This window comes from Opisthorchis viverrini (genome assembly GCF_000715545.1).
Source record: "Opisthorchis viverrini unplaced genomic scaffold opera_v5_22, whole genome shotgun sequence".
Taxonomy (NCBI): Eukaryota; Metazoa; Platyhelminthes; class Trematoda; order Opisthorchiida; family Opisthorchiidae; genus Opisthorchis; species Opisthorchis viverrini.
Window position 1 is genome coordinate 108,893 of NW_008751678.1, and position 20,287 is coordinate 129,179.

The following is a 20,287-nucleotide window of genomic DNA, read 5'->3' on the forward strand; positions in this document are numbered from 1 at the left end:
AGGCATCAGTTTTTTTCTTAAGCTTCGTCGTACCTGCGTCTATATTGAAGCGCATCTTTGTTGTCAGCGATCGATTACTGAAATTGATTCCTCTGGAACCGCAGGGCTGTCGCTAGTGAGAGATTTAATAGTGATTCGTTTAGTCCAGTTGTTTAGTGCAGTGATTTCTGTTTCACGACGTCATATCTATCTGGGCAAACTTTGATGCCATCAAGTATTCAGATTTGGAGTATATCGTTTTGATGATAATTTTCTTGTACTTAAAAATATGACTGTAGTGAGATTTGCTTCCTGGTCCAACAAAATCCTGGATAGTTGATACTTGCACTCAGTCAAATAGACATTTTTAGATTCAGCGGTCGTTTTACGACATTCCAGAAGGCAACCAAGTCAAATGAAATGTTCCTGCCTTAAATCACATGTGGCTGCGTGAAATATGTTGAACGTGTTAAATGCATTCCAATCCGCTACCGAGCAGCCTTGTTGAAAACAGTCTGTTCTCATCCGATCACCGTTTAGGCACACTAGTAAGTTGCAATAAACTTGCAAAGCTATTCACTTGACCAAGAGACAATCAGATGTTGTACGCAAACAGACCCCATCCCTGAATCTCAAGGGACGTATATATCAAGCTACAGTACGAGCTGCTTTGTTGTATGGCTGTGAGACTTGGCCTATTAGAGTAGTGAAACTGAGACGTCTTCAGGTGTTCGACAATCGTTGTCTCAGAACCATAGCTCGTGTGGGTTGGTGTCAGCGAATCCGTAATGAGGCAGTTAGAAAGCGAGTTTTCGGTTGTGCAATGGGTATTTCCATTGAAGCAACGTTGGTAAATACTTTATCATTGCAACCATTGTGCCAGAGTCACCTCATTCATTTAATCTTTGGAACGGTCGGGTTGTAAAGCATAAATTACTGTTGAAACAGGCCATAAATCAGTAATAGAATTTGCTGTAGAACTGCCTTGAAAACCACCCGAAACAGCAAAGAACGTTTAGACAGTAAGCATAAGGTGGGGGAGTCGGTAAAGTATTTTTCATATAACTCGACGGATTAGTGGACCTGGGAAAAACTTATTCCGAATACATAACGGTTGATCTTAGCATAACTAAGCTTCCTGTTGATTCCACCTTGGTTTAATTCTGCCATGTGACCGCTGGAAAACAAGTTTGGGGTTTAGAAATCAAAGACGACAATAAGTTTTCATAAAGAAAACCACTCACAAGGTTTCTGAAAACTCTTCGACAGCCCACGACCGGTTTCGTCCTTCTTGGCTCATTAGGTAGGCACAATTCCCGAGTTTTCGTCAACCTTCTGTTCTACTTGGACCCTAATTGGACTGTTTTTGAGAAATGCACTCATTTGCAAATCAATTTGGTTTTCACGAGAGATTCAACTGAATCCCTCGTTTATGATATTCTACGACTGAACATGCTGCACACAGGCTGCCTCATGTTTCAACTGGCACGATATTCGAGATATCGCAGTGTAGTTCCGAAGAAAATATGATATAAATATGTTTTCATAGAAAATATACTGCGATATCTCGAATATCGTGCCAACTGAAACATGAGGCGGCCTGTGTGCAGCACATTCAGTTGTAGAATATCATAAACGAGAGATTCAGTTGAGTCTCTCGTGAAAACCAAATTGATTTGCAAAGCAGATTGAAGCGGGCAGTCGGTCAAGACAGGTGGGTCCCGATAAAGCCCGCGAACCGGTTCGGAAGACAGAGCCACCCGTCAAAATCTTCTTGTTCCCAAAACAAGTGGCATGTGGGGGCTAACTGATGTCGTTACGGTAGCTGGAAGCTCCTCGAAAGCTTCACTGAGGTAGTTTGTTTTACATCCTGGTGTCTATCCAAATGGGTGCGGCAGTGCTTTGTGCCTTCAGGCACAACTGCGCGTACCTCTAACTTTCAAATAATTGGGCCGGTGGGCCGTTTTTTCTGGCCTTCGCCGGAGTTGCTCCCATTACTTAACCAATTTCGCATCCGGTGAGCTAGAGTTTTTCCCACACAAACTCTGATGCTGTATTGGCTCCATACCTGTTTACCTTTACCGCAGTAGCTTCGTGGGTATGTTTACACATCCCATAATGAAGGGCAGTCAAACGTGCCAAAATGAATAGGATCGACTGGAAAGCAACCCGGGCAGTATATTATGGACAGTCGGGACCGAAAGCTAAGAGATTACAGGAGAATCGGTTCAGAGTCCTTTAGCCCAACAGATTCAGTCAGTCTAGTTTGCAATGGTATCTGGCGATGAACTTCTTTGTTTACATAATCTAAGTTCCGGAAGCAAGCTTGAACACTTGGAACATCGAGAGTGATGAAAAAGTGGAAGTGACTTTGTTTCTGAATTTAACATTTTCAAAGTCACTCATCAGATCGCGGAAAAAATCTAGCATGTTCGAAGCGGTTCCACAATTCAGCTAGCTTCATTTAAATCACTGAGAGGTAACAAGCACCTATTATATGGGGAGGAAGAGAGAATAAAACGCGAATGGACTTTGTTGACTGCATGCAGAGAATTGGCCAGCGTATCCAGTTCAACCAGATTTTCGGAGACCTTATCAAGAATAATCCTCTCCAAGCCGTTTAAGAATGCAGACGTCAGAGTGACCGGTCGGTAGGATACGTGCGCACTCCGATCTCCACCGTTGTGCACGGTAACCATATTTGCACTTCTCCACAGTTCAAGCGCCACGTTCTTTGATGAGTGACTGACTGCACATCAGCGATGATTCCGTTAGCTCAGGGAAACACTGGTTCATAACATATGGTCCTGGAAATTGGGCCTAATAATACGTTAGGAATATGACGCATTTCAGCCTCCATGCATAGTATTGCTTCAGCGTCAGGAACACACGAATAGTTCGAGATGGTGGGAATAGGCTGGCCTATATCTTGGCGCAGGACCTTACCAAAGTTAAAAACTAGGTTTGTCGCCCCAGAACATTCGAACTGGGCTGATGTCCCATCCGTCTTCCTCAGTTTATCATCATTAACGGAAACACCAGATGATAGCACTGGTGCAACAAACGTACCAATTTGTTTTACTGAGCTTTGGGGGTTGAAAGATTATTTTTAGTGTTTATGGCTGTGGCGACCGAGCTAACGGAATATATCACAGCTATCAGCAATTGAAGGTGAGCAGGCCTGTCAGTCTTGTAGAATTGGTCTCTATCAAAAGGGTGAGGGAGAGTAGAACGAATACTTGAAATAGAAAGGAAGGAGTCAGCAATGGCCTGTTTTCGCTTACCCACCCTACTGTATGCAGGAAGTGAGGCGATCCGGCTGGTGTAGGCACACGACGGTTAAAGTGGCATGATATTATTTGTGAATGTCATTCATGGTTTTGCGCGGGTTTGGATACTGCCGTGGCACTCAAACCTAAGCCAAACCCTAGTTGACACATACTGATACTAACTTTGAGGGATTTTCTGTGCAATGCCCACCAGCGTCGATTCATACAGCTCTTCCTCATGATTTTCTTGTGGTTGGCAGTCTACGTCATATATCTATATTTCAGAAGCTTACAATGACGGCAAGCAGTAGGATAGTTCAACAGGTTTTGAACGGCGTATTTGTGGTAAGCAGACAAAACGAACAAGCATCCAATTCATCACATTTGACGAGCACAACCTGGGTGTAATTTACATGGGACATTTTTTAAATGTCTTCTCTACATTGAGGAACACCGTGGAGCCTTAAAGCATGGAGCCTACTGATTTCACGCTTCTCGTGGATTGGTGGTCCCATAAGGACTGATGGTGGTCAGTGACCTCGAAAGTTAGCTCGCTTAAACAAAAACCTGCGGACAGCATGTCACTAAAAGGTACGGTCGGACTAGACTAACTCCTCGTAGAAACCTCTCGTCAAACACCTCATAGTTCCAGATAAATTAATCTTGGTTTGCTTCTAGTAATCGGTCAGCCAAATATAATTGTTTCGGTAGAAACTCAAAGGACAATGACGGTATTTATGCGCCTTTCAGTATAAGCACAATGAAATTGGTTTCGCGAAAGCTGCAACCTTTACAGGGTTGCCCCCTCGTGGTGTAGGGTGTCTATGTATAATGTATAAATACGTGTATTATGCAAATTATCTACTTTGGTGGTGGGTTTAAGTGAGCGAATCTTCAAGGTCAATAAACACCACTGACTGCGAATACGTTACCCAATGTAATACGACTCCGAGAATTGTGAAAAAGTTAACACACTTAAATGGACGTAACCTTCAGACAGTCCTCCAGCTGAAATGTTTCCCTGAACATTCTAGAATTTACATGGCCCTAGTGCATCCAAAATTTGCGGAGGTGCCATTCCTGTAAACTATTTTTGCACCATAATTGCTGTTCCCAGTTAAAATTGCGTTGGCCGCTTTCATTATTAGAAAATATCATGCAGGTTTTGCTTTTGGAAAGCAGCGTTCCGTTATAGCTTGCGAATTGTACCAGGATGATTACGACATTGATCAATCAGCGGCACGGAACCCACCTCGATCAGAGCAGACAGCTGAACGAACCTGGCTGACGCACACGACCAACGTGTAGCTAGGGGTTCACGGTGCCCAATCAGCTGGCCGGGGCGTGCTCATCCATCTCTACCGGAGAGAACATTCAAAATAGACGACATAAAAAGTTGAGTTGTGTTGGTCATTTAGATGAGTATATATGTCCTGTCGAGAGGCATATGAACTTCGTGAAGAGTGTTCATTCGGCCGTTGGTGTTTTGAAGTGGGAGGAAGACATAAGCTAGTTTATCGAAATATCGTCATGAGACAGGCGGCTGACAAACTGAGAGAAATACTTACCTTAAAATGGGAGTACCTTAGAGCCCATAATGTCGTAGATTCTTGTTCACACAACGCCTTCTTCAGTGGCTATTTCACGTGCCTATTTACTGTATCCCACAAGAAATACGAGACTTACATGAAATTCATGTGGTCTCATTAACATATGAATTGTATGGAGCTGATGGGTCACATGAACGCATCTTGGCCCGTTTCATCTAGCTGACGCTATGCAGCATTAGTCGTAGCAGTTGGACAATTTCTCATGGCCACCAAATAGTTCGTCCATCGTCCTTCGACCAGGGAACACCGGTACTCAGAGAGTTCTGGGACACACTGCGCCGGGATTGTGTGCTTCGGTTTAGGTCAATAGCATAACACGCCCTGCTTGCGGAAATAGCACACCTTTGCGATTTCTGGACGGGCCTGAGGCTAAGAAACAAAAATAAATTATTCTTTTGTAGTCCCACCCTCGGGACAGACCTGAAGAGCATCACAGCACAGCTGGCAAGGTTCACCATCACAGCAGGCGGTGTGATATGATGCGCGATTCGTTCCACCCCAGCAGTCACTGGTATTAGTCAGCCGGTCACAGAGCACACAAGAGCCCAAGTTTGTATCCCTAGGTCGCAAACCTGGACTGAAGTGCAGTATCCTCGACCACGGCGGCAGGCCGTCGGTTTCAGACTTTGAACCTTGACGCAGCAGAATTCACCCCTGAACGATCAGTTGCTCAAAGATGGCTATGGCTCTCCTGGGTTTTAACCTCTGAAGTCTATCAATGACTGCTCAGTCGTTTACTAAGGCTGTCGAAAGCGGTCGGCGGTGGTTTGGGGGCAAGTATAAGTGATACGCCTTTCTCCGGTTGGTTGTGATCCGAAAGCCATGGTTGATGGATTAAGAAGCAAGCTGAGTAAAACAAATGAAGAATAGCTCTTATTTCTTGTAACGGACTGATCTCTGAATACAGGAAACAAAGGTATGCAGGGGAGCCACATTGCCTGGTAGAAAGGGCATGTGCATTCCCCAGCACAGGTGTCAACCGACTAGGAATATCTGAGTGCTTGTATTACGATACACGAATACCGTACTGTACGGCGTTGCTCAACCAAGCCGTGTGGTGAAGTATGCGCCGGTTGTTCGCAGTGTCTTTGATAAAAACTACATGGATATTAAATGATATATACATGCTTCCTAATGGCTTTTCTCACATGAAAGTAGCAAAGCATTACCTTGCGGCCGAACACGGCTCTTGCGCCGCCAACTTGTTGATAACGAAAAGCACAAATGGGTACTGCTCCCCCATCATTTCCTCGAATCAGTCAACCAGTTTACGCACGTGAACAGGCAGTTCGATTTCCACGAACGCATACATAGCCAGACGCTCGGTGCTCATGACATCCATTATCAGGAAGGTATACAGCTTGGTTCTACTGCCCGGATACCAGGTGCTTTAAAAGGCTTGCCCAAAACGGATTCTTGCGTGCGTTTCGTATACAACAACTGCATCTTAAAAGCGTTTGAATAACTTTATCTGCCACCATCGGGAGAAGCATACGTGGCCATAGTTACCTTCCTCTGACTGCCACAAAAGCACGCGTCCGGTCTCCCGAGGTTTTGCCAGGACCGAAGGCATATCACCCGCCAAAATGAAAGCCAGCTTTGCAACACCTAGTCAATAGCCCGGTGACACTTTCGGCGGTAGTTGCGCATGTTCTGATCGGTAAGGATTTTGCCGAATTCATCGGCCACAAACTGCCGCACCTCCGACGACGTCGTTCCATATTTCAGAAAGACCCTGCAAAAGCCCAACTCGTCTTTGGTTAGCCGTCGACTGACAGGAAGCCAATCACATAGGAACTCTGACAACCTATGTGTGTGTTCAAGATCGTAAACTGTGACTCTGAGGGTGTGTCTTCGTCTCCGAAGACATAACCGCGCTGGACAGCCGATGCTTCACGTGCTGTTTTTATTAGAAAACATGCTCAGCTTACTAGATTTTCGGATTCTTTGACTTTTATTCGGTTTTAGAGATCACCTACTGCTTTTGTAGCACACCCATTCGCAACGCAAATCAGCGTTGGCGCTCCAGTTACTGGACGATCGCAGAACTGCTACATAGTTGTCATTCATGTATTGGTTTGAGGCCACTTCAAATGCCGTGAATGGTGAAAAGGCTGTAGCCCCAAATTCCTCAACAAACCCGTGTGAAGCCACTTGCATAGTCATAGCACAACAAGTTTACAGTTGAATATACACTCAAATTTTCAAAAAGAGATGAATTAAGACAAATCGCCCGAAATAGCGGCAGACGAGGGTGAATTTTAACCAGAAAACATGCAAAAATGCAACATTTTGAAGTAAACGGTTTTTTTCTCTCACGGTGGTTTTGCGGAAAAAACATTGTGCGTCCAGAGCATGGCTACTTATGCTTTTTGTTGATTCTTGCCTACTTTGGTGCCGAAAGTAATGGTTCACGCATTATTGAAACCTGGCCTAGTAACAAACCCGTGCATTTATCCGTCCTGTGTGAGCACCAAACACCTTCCCCACTGAACTTATACCACCGACTGCACTCCAACAGCGACACCAGTGATTCTGCACAGTTTGAATGTACCCCATGTCTTTGAGCTTCCTGATACGATTTATGCTTATTGCTCGTTCCTCTACCTCATCAACTCCACTTACCCTTTTTGCGACAGTGGCCATATACCGAACAGTCGAAAGCAAAAATGGCTTTCGACTTAGGTTCATATTGACCGGCCAGACCACGGTCTCCGTTGAAATTCTTCAAGGCCCCGTTTGGAGCCACCGCTGTATTCGATTTACGTCAACGACCTTCCAGGTGCAAGTCCATGTCTACTTTTTGCGGACGACTTGAAATCCTGGAGTTCCAATGCCACTGCCCTCCAAATGGATTTAGACGCTGCACCATGATGAATCTGTAGCGGATAACGTGAGCAAATACCAGTTCAACGTAGTTACATCAAGTGAGTAAAATAAGCGAGATTATACAACTCACAGTTCGTAGGTACAGTTAGTTATTACCACCACAATAAATCCAACTCGATCTCCTTCCTGGAATCCTCCTTTACATATTCCTAGATACCTTTTATCCCATCGTAGTCTGAAAGGTAGATCACCGCTTGTTAATTCACTGCCAGCGTAACTCGACACAGCAAGAAGGGAACACGCCTTTCACGAGATATAGAATTTGTACTGTGTGTATGCATCCATATTTCCTTGCTTTCATTTAAACAAAAGTTATTCGGTTTGAAGAGAAGAGGAATAAGCTGAGATTTTAGTGAGAGATAGAAAGTGATACAATTTGAGTAGTGATAAGTTACACAGAAAGTACTAATGTACAATGGTCAGAAGGATCACCATAAATCGGCCCAAAAGGCATTCGCCATTTTATGGATGATCCGACGCACCTTCTCCCGCCTTAATCACATGGACTTCCAAATACTCTATGGGCTCCTGGAATACGCCAACCAAGTTGTCTACTCAGGATGCACGAAAGACGCCCCCTCATTGTGTGTGTCCAGTGAACCGCTACGAAAATATTTTCCGACCTCGAATCCGTGGACTATGCTACCCGTCTCGCGATGCCTGATCTCCTTCCCTGGAGTATTGTCGCCTCCTGAGGGACCTCGTCATTACTTACGCCTTGTTTGAACAAAACTTTGCCAACAGGTTTTTCTCTGTTGACCCAGCAAACAGCGGGGATATAGTTAAAGTATTTTCAAGCTCAGAGCGCATAAATTCATCAGGCAAATTTTTTTCTCATTTCGAGCAGCAGCTGTATAGAATGACATTCCTCCGACGGTTGTTCACGCTCCTTCTAGAACCCAGTTTAAAAGCACCACTAGGCATTTATAGATGCGAATCATCACGCTTGCAAGCATGCTGCCCTCCGCTGATAACATAAAGAGCTGCGCTTCACCCTTTTGTCACTTGTGGCTTTCAGGTGATTGACGGCCGCTGAAAGGCCAGGCCAAAACAAACCTGGAAACTTGGGAAAAGCCTCGATCCTGTGTATCAATCCGTGAATCTGTAAATCTCGGAAACTACGATGTTACGGTGGTGTTACTACGAGGTTACCACTTGATACGTAAGATACCTGCTGTCAGTCCGCTGCTGTGCGACCTGTTTGTATGTGTGAGTTGCTTAATTTAGTAGTTTTCGCATGGCCATTATCTGCCTTCATTTGGAACATAACGCTTAACTAGATACATCCAAACTTACTGAAAAGTGAGATTCGCCTAAAACAGATGGAGTTTTAGGTAGTTCTGCAAACGCAACAATTCACTGAAGCCGCCACAGACCACAGTTAACTAACTGACTTAACATAATGGTATCCTCTGCCCGAGTATACAAGTGCAGAATTCTGCATCCTGGTAACTAGAGAAGCATGATTTAAAGCACAGCGACCGAGGAATCAGTGTATGGAATGGATGGGCAACAGTACGATCCATGTCAGCAAACAGGGCTGTCAGCTGCAGCAGCAACTATATCGCCATGGCAGCGCCATTCTCGACCGTGGAGCCGCATAGATGTGGCCCTATTAATGGACAGGTGATCCTTGTGACGGATGGTGCCAATGGGTAGAGGCGGTATCCATCACCAAAGCCGAACATACAATTGGACTCCGGCATTACGCGCCAACGTTTGGAAGCTGCCACACATTTAGAAACGTGCTTTAGCTGATCGCGCTGGAGTCAAAGCCGGCCGAATGCTACCAAAAGGAAGCTGGTTAACTATAGTGGGAGGGGCTCCGGTGGCCATCTGGATGCGTCAGAGAGTTTTCGTGCGTGTTTCCGTTCATCAACTCGTCAGCAAAAGGTTATGCCACTGTACTGGCTACTTAAATACGTTCATTAGTTTGCAAGGGTGTTTGCCTATCCCTCAATATATCAGAGAACTGTTATCTGATGTCTACACGTGATCTGAGTTGTATACCTACTTACACCACGAGAGGCTGTCTGGGGCGGCACGTACACAATACACCCGTGTTCTCACGTGTTATCTACGTTAGTTTGAATTTAAAATAGGTATCCTCTGCCCACGTAGGTGGACAAGGAAGCATGAATCCTGGCAATAATGGGTTTCGCCCCAATTTTCAGGTAACATACCAATTGGGGCATGATTTTGAAGCATTATTTAAGGCGACCGTGCTAATGAAAACATTCACTGATTAATTCTTATTCGTATCAGGTTATAAAAGCGTATTAAGTATACTCAGTGGCCCAATTTATTGAATAAAGGCGCAAATGGCCTCTGAGATTCTGTCTTTTAGGAAATTTCTGGATATTGACTCTGGGGGCTCTCGAGCCATGTTCACTAGCAGTTTGGCCCGACACCCCAAATTAAGCCATGCAATAGGTGTTCCGTGATCGGCACTGAAGAGCCATTACAAGATTTGATATCGCGAATGCAAAAGCCTAGATCCTGTGTGTCAGTCCGTGAGTCCTTGAAAGAACAGGCGGGATTGGTAGGGCTACGTGTAAGTACGAAGCAGCCCCAAGTACAAAGCGACCCGAAATACAAAGTCACTTTAGATTCAGCCATTGACTCGGCAAATTCGGTCATCATCAAGCACCTCACATCAGAAATTAGGAGCTCCAGGCTTCTCACTCAACTGTAAAATGTACGGGGGCTTCCGTATCCATTAGATTAACAACCGTGAGCGAGGAAAGTAAACGAAATTAATTCCAAAAATTCGCCTTGAAAATTCTTACTTAAACTTTACTTCTTACTTCTTACTTACTTAAATCTACCCATCTGTCCTGTGTATATCTCCCGTTAAATGTAGTTCTCCTGGCGTAAACGAACTCAGTCTCTACTCTAAGCCGTTTCCCTCTCTGTGGAATTTGGACCAATGAACGCTCAGTGTTTACAACCTCAGCCACTCGTACAGTTGCGCAGACCGCTGACTACCCTGTCTTTACCATGGCGCATTTCTACCATGTGACCACGCAGAGACCCACGGCCATAATCAAAACATGCACTGGTAAGGTGTCTTCATAGATTTTATTTCAAATAGGGCACTTCACTGGTCCTGATGATCTCAATCTGCTTATTTGCAAAAATAATTACATCGAAGTATTTGAAGTTACGTCTGAGGGCCTTAGACTCATTCGGGATGTACCAATAAATGCCAAAATTGTTGCGGCATGTTTATTCCGACGAAAGGTTCGTTCTGATTTATATGTTATAAGTTTCAGGAACGCCAAACGGATTCTTTATTTATCCTCACACACAAGGCTGGTTTTGCTCTAATCGAGTGCGCGCGCAAGGGCGATGATGTGCACTTTGTGACAGTCGTATCTGGAAGTGTTGAAGTATGAACTTTTGTATACCTCTGACAGCTAGGATTGTGGCGCACGGTTAATTGATCAGGGATTTGATGTGCTCGTGGATCCCGGCGCTAATTGTGTCGTCGTTCGCTTGTATCATGGATTGCTGAGAATAATACCCTTGAACGGCATCGGTGAGAAGTTATCCACGGATTCCTTAGAAGTCAGTCAATATGCTGCCAATACGTACAATGTTCGGTTAGTTCCCATGCTCAGTCTACAAACTCCGTTTCAGGATTGAAGAGGGAAACATTGTGGATATGGCCTTCCTTCACGGATACACACTCCCAACTTTCGCTATGATTTATGAAGATGAACTTGTCCTTCATATGAAAACATACGAAATATCTGGGCGGGAACCGGCATTAAGGAATGTGCAGTTGACTCTGGATTCCATTGAACCTGACTCAAAATTGTTGATTCCAGTTCCAAAGCCCTTTGGAGGTGTCATCTTGGTTGGAGATAACATTATCTACTACCACACAAAGGACGGACCCCACATTTCGCAATACATACCACAAGCAAAGGTTTGTTTGTGCCTGTCCTAGTTTTATAATCGTATCCTGTGAGGCAATGAGGTGCTTAAGTTTTTGTCCTTTCTAGTTCTCACGGCACATGACTGTTTAGGTGACCTTAAAAATCGGCAGTGACTAGTGTTGCATGAAATCAGCATAGTGTACAGCAGACGCTTCAGGCTTTAGTATATAGGGACAGCAATGACGTTCCCGTCTTCGGGAAGTATTGCCTCCACTGAACACAGCGATAAGCTCAAAATAAACTCCTGAAGTCGCAATTGGTCCATGCAAACAACCAAAAGCGCTTGTTTTTGGTGAAGGAATTCCCTGGACCACCAGTTATATCTTTTGTACACTTCTGGACACATCCAGGCCATCTGAACAGAGGAGGCCGTATTCGTCCCGCGGCAACCTCAGATAGGACCCTCAGCTCCCGGACCACACTTCTTCCCTTGCCACTCAAGGTACTAGAATCGACTGGAGCAGACCTAGTAAAAACAACAGGAACCCAGGCAACCTACAATCGAATAACCTCTGGAAGTGATCCTACTTTACCAACCTGCTAGGCGCATGATATAGCTTGTCGATGAACTCCTATGGCAGCTCAAACCTGGCTTGTTTAGCTCAGCAGTCCTAGTGCGAAACAACGTCCCTTGAGGAATACTGTTTGGCTGATGGATTCGATCGAATGTCAGTTGCCGAATAGCTTTTCTACTATTCCGTGTATTCAAGGACTTACCTTGAAGCCACACTCACTGCGTTGCTTTCCGCTGCCGATTTGGAAGTCTCGGGTGGAATGCAATCAGTTGAGGACCGTGATCCGTGTGTGTTCACCTACCGTTCTGTGGGGACACATCGTTTCTGCCTTTTTTTCGTCGACAATACGTATTCGGTCTACATAACTCCGTGCTGTTATCGAGTGATGCAACCTGAGAGTCGCCATACAAGAAGACCTCTGTAACTGTGCATAATGTCAGAAACATGCAGCCATCTTCAGTGAACAGTTAAAGTCCTTCGGCCGGCCGAGACGAAGCGACTCATCTCCGTCTTCAGTTACAATATGGTGCATGAGCTTGATGTTTCTGGTATAAGCCCGGTGAGCAGCACACAAACTTTAATAAATAGACCCAGCAACTAGACTGTCGAACTGCTCAGTTTTTCACGGGAGTCCTCGTATTTAGTGTGAGATGTCGTTAAATGGCGTGGGCAATTAAGGTTGTATAGAGTCAACTATAATGCGAATAATCCGCCCTCTAACGCATACACAAACATTAACCGGAAAGCTGCTGGTCAAAATTACATGACCACATAACCCTGATAAACCGTCCACATGAAACCACTCATCTTTCACTCAGCCACACAGGCATAGCAACAAAGTACTTATTCTTCAGCCCAACGGGCGTAGCAGCGGGTAATTTAAAATGACATTCTCAGGTCGCCTGTTTTCACAATCTTGTGAACCAAGGTTTTATTATCACTCAGATGATCGAAGTCGAAGTAACACCAAGAGGGCTTCAACTGTTTGACACAGGATGGGGAGGCCTTCAGTTCAGCCAGTCAGTTTTCCATTTCACAAGTCGTGTATCTATCTGCTACAGCTTCGCTCACCAATGATATGGAGAATAAAGGACAGAATGAGGTGTCGGAGACGATGACTCAATCAATCACTCATTTTGAGTGTTTCCGTTTGTCCGATGTGACAGGGATTGCGAGCTATACAGTAAAGACACTATCTTTTGGTTTGAGACCGACATTAGCTGTGACAGCCATATCTGTCAGGGTCACCAACCATTGGTTTGTCTTATCATCCGGTGCACATCTGGGAAGATGGTATTTACTAACGATATTAAATTGAATGGTAACGACTTTCATGCTTCGCTGCCGGGTTATGGGCTCATCGGCCCTGGGTCCTCCATCTAACAAGAGACCGGATAAGACGGCTGTACGAGGCAAACTGTCCTTTAGCACACGGTGCACATGGCCTAACCAACGTAACCTGCGGAGTGTGACCAGCTGATCTATCGAGGGAGAATTAACTTTCTGGAAAACGGGGTTGGTGTACTTCGGCATTGCTCCCCTGGTGTTCAGACCCGCGCAATGCATCGGAGTCGTTAATGGTCAAACACAGAGCCTTTGATAGTTTTCCACGGGCAGCGGCCTCGTCTCTGGTCCATAAAGCAGGACGGGTCGGACCGTGGTATTGTACATTCCACCCTCGATAGTGAAGCTGATGTCACTTCGGCGCCACAAATGTCGGGGGTCAACAAGCACCGCCCTTGTCTTCCCAATCAGGGGAGTGATTTCGTTATTCGCCAGACTGTTCTGACTTATGCGGCTTCCGGGTAAACGAACTTGTTTACTACATCGATCGGTTCATCTCAAGGCTTGGGTTTTGGTTCTGTTCTGACTTATGCGGCTTCCGGGTAAACGAACTTGTTTACTACATCGATCGGTTCATCTGCAAGCATGAGGTTTTGGTTTGATTCAACAATGCTGGCGCGAAGCGCATGTGGAACTGTGCGGCAGAATTACTTGGGTCATTTAAAGTAGATTCTAAAGGGTCTGATCCAAGAAAAGTAATATCATCGGCGTACTCGCTGTCCGTGAGCGGACACTCCTGTAATACTCCGACTCATGAGGGGTTAGAGACAAGTACAAAAGATTCAAGCAACATATTGATATCGAATTTGAAGAAGGACGGCAACAGAGGACATCCTTGACAGACACCACTAAATGTAGTAAACTAAAGAGAATTAGCCGTAGGTGGTTAGAGACAGGAATTAGGAGGGGACAGCCTCCATCGCCAGAAACTGGTAGACTCTGACCATCAACGGAGTTGATGGCGGATTTGGGGTTGAAAGTTATAACTATTGTTGGTTGTTGGGAGGAGTGGCGCAGTTCCAGCACTTTCTGCAAAGTGAATGTATGATCTATGTAACCCCGGATGGAGCGAAAACCAGCTTCCTTCTCGGGAATCTGATCCTCCTGATGACGGTATCACTTGCGCAGGATAATATCAGAGAACATTTCTAAAGCTATTGACACTAGGCCGAAGTTCCAGTGGTTTTCGCACTGTTTTTGAACTGATTTTTAATATGGGGATCACTGTCAAGGCACTCTATTCTGATCGAATACTTCCCTCATTCCAGACATTTTGGAGTGGGGTCGTTAGGTAATCCACGACGGATTCATTACCTATAGTCTAAGCAGGTAGCCCTATAACCCCCCAACCAACCTTTATCAGCGTGACTGTATTTGCAATAGTTTCTCAGTCAGACCAGCTCCTTATTCTTGAGCTACAGTAACCCTTGAGGTGGATGAAATTAATGGTTGTACGTCAGTCTGCATGAGGAGAAGCGCAAGGGTATGTAGGGATCCAGTTGCATGTCCGGAAGAAACGAATCTCAATCGGTAACTGATGACTACATTATCCAACTGAGTCCATGACTGGTTTGCAATTTGTGGCTTCTAATTAAGACTAGGCATTCGTGTGAAAAGGAACAGGCCTTGTTTATTTGAAGACCTTCACAGCCTACCTCACCGAACTGCGTTGATCCCAAGTGAACCAGAAAGCCTTATAGTGCCTTATAGACTCTCCAAAGTGACGATGTTTTGTGGTGTGGCGATTTTGTGTACTTCATTGATGCGTTGAGCTATGCTAATGGGTTTTACTTTGACACCCATAGAGTTTTTTATGCCAGGCTGGTCAGTGGATATGGTTCTGACGAGCCTAACCTCCTAGTTAAGGTTAAGGTTTGGGACAGACGCGACGACTTGTTCCTTAAAAGTGCACTACTATGATAGTATGTCGACACCCGACCCAAACTTGTCACCTTGTAGCGGTCGGACTTCTGTGCTGCAATGATCCTGTGTACTATACTGGCGGGAACTCCGCTCCTAAAGGTTAAACCATGCCAAGAAGACCAATGGGGAGCAGCCTGACGAAGAACAGTGAGACCCCATACTGCGAGTAATCGTATTACGAGGCTGTCTGGAGGTAAAGTCGTACCGTCCTCTGCGGTAGGAGTATAGTGGCAGTAAGGCGTTTCCCCCAGGCGACCAGCGTGTCTATATTTATAGAAACAGCGATGCTGCCTTCCCCCGAGGAAGGACGGCTTGAAAAAGGTCGGCCCCAAAACTCGCACACTCCGATCGCCCAACGGTCGACCGTGGCCGTCGGTCGAAGTACTTTTGAAACCAAAGAGTCCGGTGCTGCTCAGAATGCAGTTGTGCGCAGCTTCACCAGGTGTGGGACAGTAATGCCCTACTCCCTGCGCCCTTGGAACAGGCTGGTCCTCTACAGCCAAGTAGGTCAGACTATTGTGTCATTGGCTCCGGGAAGGGTCCCGACTTTTGGGTCAGAGGTTAGGGGCACTGTTCCCGAACAAAACCCTACGTCCTCCCACTGCCTTGTTGGTCAGACTTCTGAGTCCAAGGCTCAAGGTGGGGTACCTCAACTAAACTCCCTTCTTCGGCCTGTGCAACGGGAAAGTATCATTTGCCCTTGCATCTCTTTCCTCACTGGCCTCCCTCACACTCTTCCAAACCATCGTACAATGCAGTGCAATCAACCCATCTGCCAACCCCCTAGCCACTGTTCTGTGTCTCAACCATCTCCCAGAAAAATAGACCAAAATAATCACCTAATGATAAAGATTTGATTCATGTTACAGTCTTTACTGTCCGTACTGTTTGTCAAATTAGGCAATAGGCATCCCTGACTGAAAACGCGCTTTCCCTCTCTATCGATGTATGTTGTGTCTCCGAAGAACACATACAAGGCCCCAATTCGGTCGTGCTCCTTAAGCCGCTTAGGACGAGCCCAGATACTCCACATTTCACTCTTCGAGCATCTGGTGATCCTGACACAATGGATCGTGGTGTCTACGGTGTGGGAGTTGCACTCAGCCTAGTCAACAGTCCTCTTTGCGCTGTGTGGTTGTCTGACTCAATTAAGATTAACGCAGGTCGATGCAGCAAGCGATGTTCATTTGTCGTATCAATATACGCCCCCAACAGATAGCAGTTCTGAGACCGAGAAGGACGAGTTATATCAAGATCTGTCACGACTGCTTCGGTCGGCAACAAAGACGGATATACTAATCCTGGAGGGTGATATGAATGCCTAAGTTGGACGATTAATTCCAGAAGAAGCACAGTTAAGTGGTAGATTTGGAGTTGGTGCTGAGGGTGCGGATAATGGAGCGCGGCTTCTTAACTTGTGTGCAGATCATCGTTTGTTCCAGTACGAACTTCCAACACAAACGTGCACACCAAGTTATTTGGGGGTCACCAATCACAAGACAGTCGTGGACTCAATTGGACCATATGGATATCAGTTACCGATGGAGAGCTTCAGTTATGGATCACCTTCTGGGGCAGACAACTTGACTGTGATGACGCCATAGTTCAAGCCTGCTTAGTACTTCGCTTTCCGCCAACACTACGCATCCTGAAAGAGAGCAGCTCCGTTCATCAACTTCGACAGGTTTCAGTAGCTGAAGAGTATCGAGCTGATCTGGGTAGAAAGCCACTGAAAACGCGCAGTCATGTGGACAACGAAGATTGGATCATGAATGAAAGTGAGAAGCAGTGCTGACAGCTTTCAGGGCTGTTTGTCCAGCCTGTTTGACGCGACTCAATGAACACTGGATATCTTTGAAATCAGATCTTATTGATGCCAGAAAGGTCATGCTGGCAACTAGCGGATACGATGGCGCACGCAGATCTCTCAAACGCCGAATAATCAAGATCTTGAAGAATGACATGGCGCTGGTGGATTTCGAATACCGATGGAGAAGGGCTTTCGTTGCAGGCAAAAGTCGCGCCCTGTTTCAACTAATTCGATCAACGGGCCAAAAGAAGGCAGGTGTCAGTGAGACAATATGCGAAAAAGACAGAACAGGGATTCACCCCCTCAATTTCCGTGTTGAGCGGTGGGTTGAGCACTTCCAAGAACAGTTCACCTGGTCTTTTTCAACACAACCGCTTGAAGAACCAAGTGAGCCTGAATGGAACATTGACACCAAGCCACCATCAGCAACCGAAATCCAGCGTGAGATTTCAATCTTGAAGCGCGGCAAGCCACCCGGCCCGGATGGCTTACACCCTGCGCTCTTCAAAGAAGGTGGGGACGTCCTGGTGAACAATCTGGCAAGCATACTGCAGAAGATTTGGAATGAAAACAATGCCAGCCCAATGGAGCTCCTCGACCGTCACCCCAGTTTTAAAAAAGAGAGCAAGAGCGTCATGTGAAAACCATCGTGGTATCAGCCTGGTATCTGCCGCATCTAATGTGCTCTCTGGTATTATTTTGCGCAGGTTGACGGAAGAGACAGATTTGTGAAAATCAAGCTGGGTTTCTCTCTGGTCGATGATGCCTTACCTTAAGACAAATTCTTGAACATTGCGACTCCTTCAGACGTCCCAGACTGAGTCGATTTTCTTGATCTAATAGCCGCTTTTGATCCTGTCAATCGGCCGAAACTTTGGTAGTGTCTGGCGATCAAAGGTGTCCCTTCCAAATTTCTATCCTTTGTGAGGAATCTGTATGCGAACTCCTGTGGGCGCGTACGAGTATACGGGAAGCTCTCGTCTGAGCTTACCACGGCCAGCGATGTAAGACAAGGCTGTCCCCTTTCTCCTTTCCTTTTCAACTTTATTAATAATATGCTGCCTGAAATTTCTGTCTGCACTTGAAACCTCGGGAGTCGAAATGCTCCCGGGACGTTCCCTCATAGACATTGAGTATACAGACTATATTACTCTCCATTGTTCGGATTTTAAATAGCCTGCCACACGGTTTGGCATGCGCTTCACATCTACAAGGTGTAAAATGCTGCTGCTGTGGGATCAAACCCACACATGATGCTTGCAGGCGAGCCAATCGACATGGTAGATAAATTTGTTTGCCTGGGCAGTTGTATAAGTTTCGGTGGGCTGGAGATTAGATGAGATTATATTTCAAATCGGAAAAACCAGTGGTTAATTAGATTGGGGAAAATGGCCCAATCGCTCAGTCAGTGGCGCTCGTGCATCAAGGCTACCGCCTTCAATGTGTAGCAACCCAATTTCTGAGCAAGTTGAACATACCTTCGCCCTCAAGGCCTAGTTGTATGTTTCACATTCCCATTTTCCGGCGATCGAAACTGTAGCAGTTGGGATCAATGTACCTATGGTACACGGCTTATAGCTGATAAATTGAATTGATTGGTAGAGTATGTCGAGATCCACCCGCTGCTTTATTGTCAGGCGTTCTAGTAAAAGATTTTGATTAACTCCCCTCCCGATAAAACTTCAAGTATTACTGACTACTCCTCGTCTTATGGCGGCACGTGAAACCTTGGATCCCGAGCATCAAGTGGGATCTCGATCGGTAGAGTATTCGTCACCACATTTTCACAACCCGTCACGTGTTGAAGCACGTTTAAATGTACATCCGACTCACGACATAGGTGTTCCTTGACTTGAAGGTCTTAGATTCTGTGGATTGATCAGTGTTTCTAACTTGCTCAATAGGAGAATACCGCATAAATTTGCGAACATAATCGGATTCCTATATCCAGAATTCTTCTGAACGGTTGAGAAAGTGTGAGAGTCTATCGGGTTTGTCCCATCTTCGTTTTCTTCGCGGACGTTATCATTGGGTTCACTCTCTAAGAGACCACGAATCAGATTATCGAGATCAGGGTTGAAGAGAGGTCAGTAGACTTAGATTACGTTGGGATATCGTATTATTTGTTCTTACAAGCCACTCTAAACAGGATGTCGGAGGTCGTTCCATGTTTCGGCAGGTGTTTTTGCACCCTCAAAATGCTTCCCTGAAACTTTAGAATGAAGAACTTCAGTTTGTTGATGAGTTCACATATCTGCTGTATAAGCAATAAGTGTATTGTGACAGACGAAGTCAATGGGCAGGTAAGCAAGGTTCAAGCGGCTTTTGGCGATTTACTTCATTTTTGGCACCAGTAACTAATTTCGCTGGAGCTAAAGAAGCGTGTATACAAGAAAACTGCTTCAGCCTCCTTACTTTGTGGTTATGAAACCTTGCTCCTCCGGTCCGAGAACTTCAAGCCTCTTCAGATTTCCGATTACCGGTGTCCCCGTAGCATAGCAAGAGCTAATTGGCTGCAATGAGTACGCAATGCTGTGATGCGGAAGCAGGTACTTTTCAACAAATCCGAATTGGTAGGGTGGCAGATTAAATTTCCAAGGTTGAGGTGTTTGAGGCATGTGCTTCTTATGCTCAACCACCAATTACCCAAGGAAGTGTCGTTTTCCGTTCCAACTCAGTTTTGGCGAAAGACTCGCAGGAGACAGGTCGTGACATGACAGCATGTAATGAAAGCTGTCAGTCACGGATATCGTCGAGACAGGTGACACTGACCGATGTCTGGAACTACATACCAGCAGGTAACACGTACGACACGAAGAGACTGGACCTTATCGTGGTGTGGCGGTTTGTGTACCTCGGCGACCCATTGAGCTATACTGGGGGGTGTCCGCGCGACACTCACAGAGTCTCTCATACCAGGTTGGTCAATGGTTAGAGGTCAGACGAACACAGTCTCCTGGTCCTCCAGGTTGGGGGTTGGAACATGTATGGCGACTTGTTCCGT

General features: G+C 45.7%; 1 protein-coding gene across 1 annotated transcript in view; it reads left to right on the top strand.

Moving 5' to 3' along the window:
- Positions 1 to 10,747: 10,747 nt before the first annotated feature.
- Positions 10,748 to 20,287, top strand: part of T265_01934 (hypothetical protein) — a gene marked incomplete at both ends in the record, with an annotated part of 33,358 nt that continues 23,818 nt past the window's right edge. The window contains 5 exons of the mRNA XM_009166072.1: positions 10,748 to 10,808; positions 10,842 to 10,990; positions 11,023 to 11,139; positions 11,171 to 11,352; positions 11,390 to 11,681. Of these exons, the coding sequence (XP_009164336.1) occupies positions 10,748 to 10,808; positions 10,842 to 10,990; positions 11,023 to 11,139; positions 11,171 to 11,352; positions 11,390 to 11,681 (801 nt within the window). The remainder of the gene's footprint in view (positions 10,809 to 10,841; positions 10,991 to 11,022; positions 11,140 to 11,170; positions 11,353 to 11,389; positions 11,682 to 20,287) is intronic.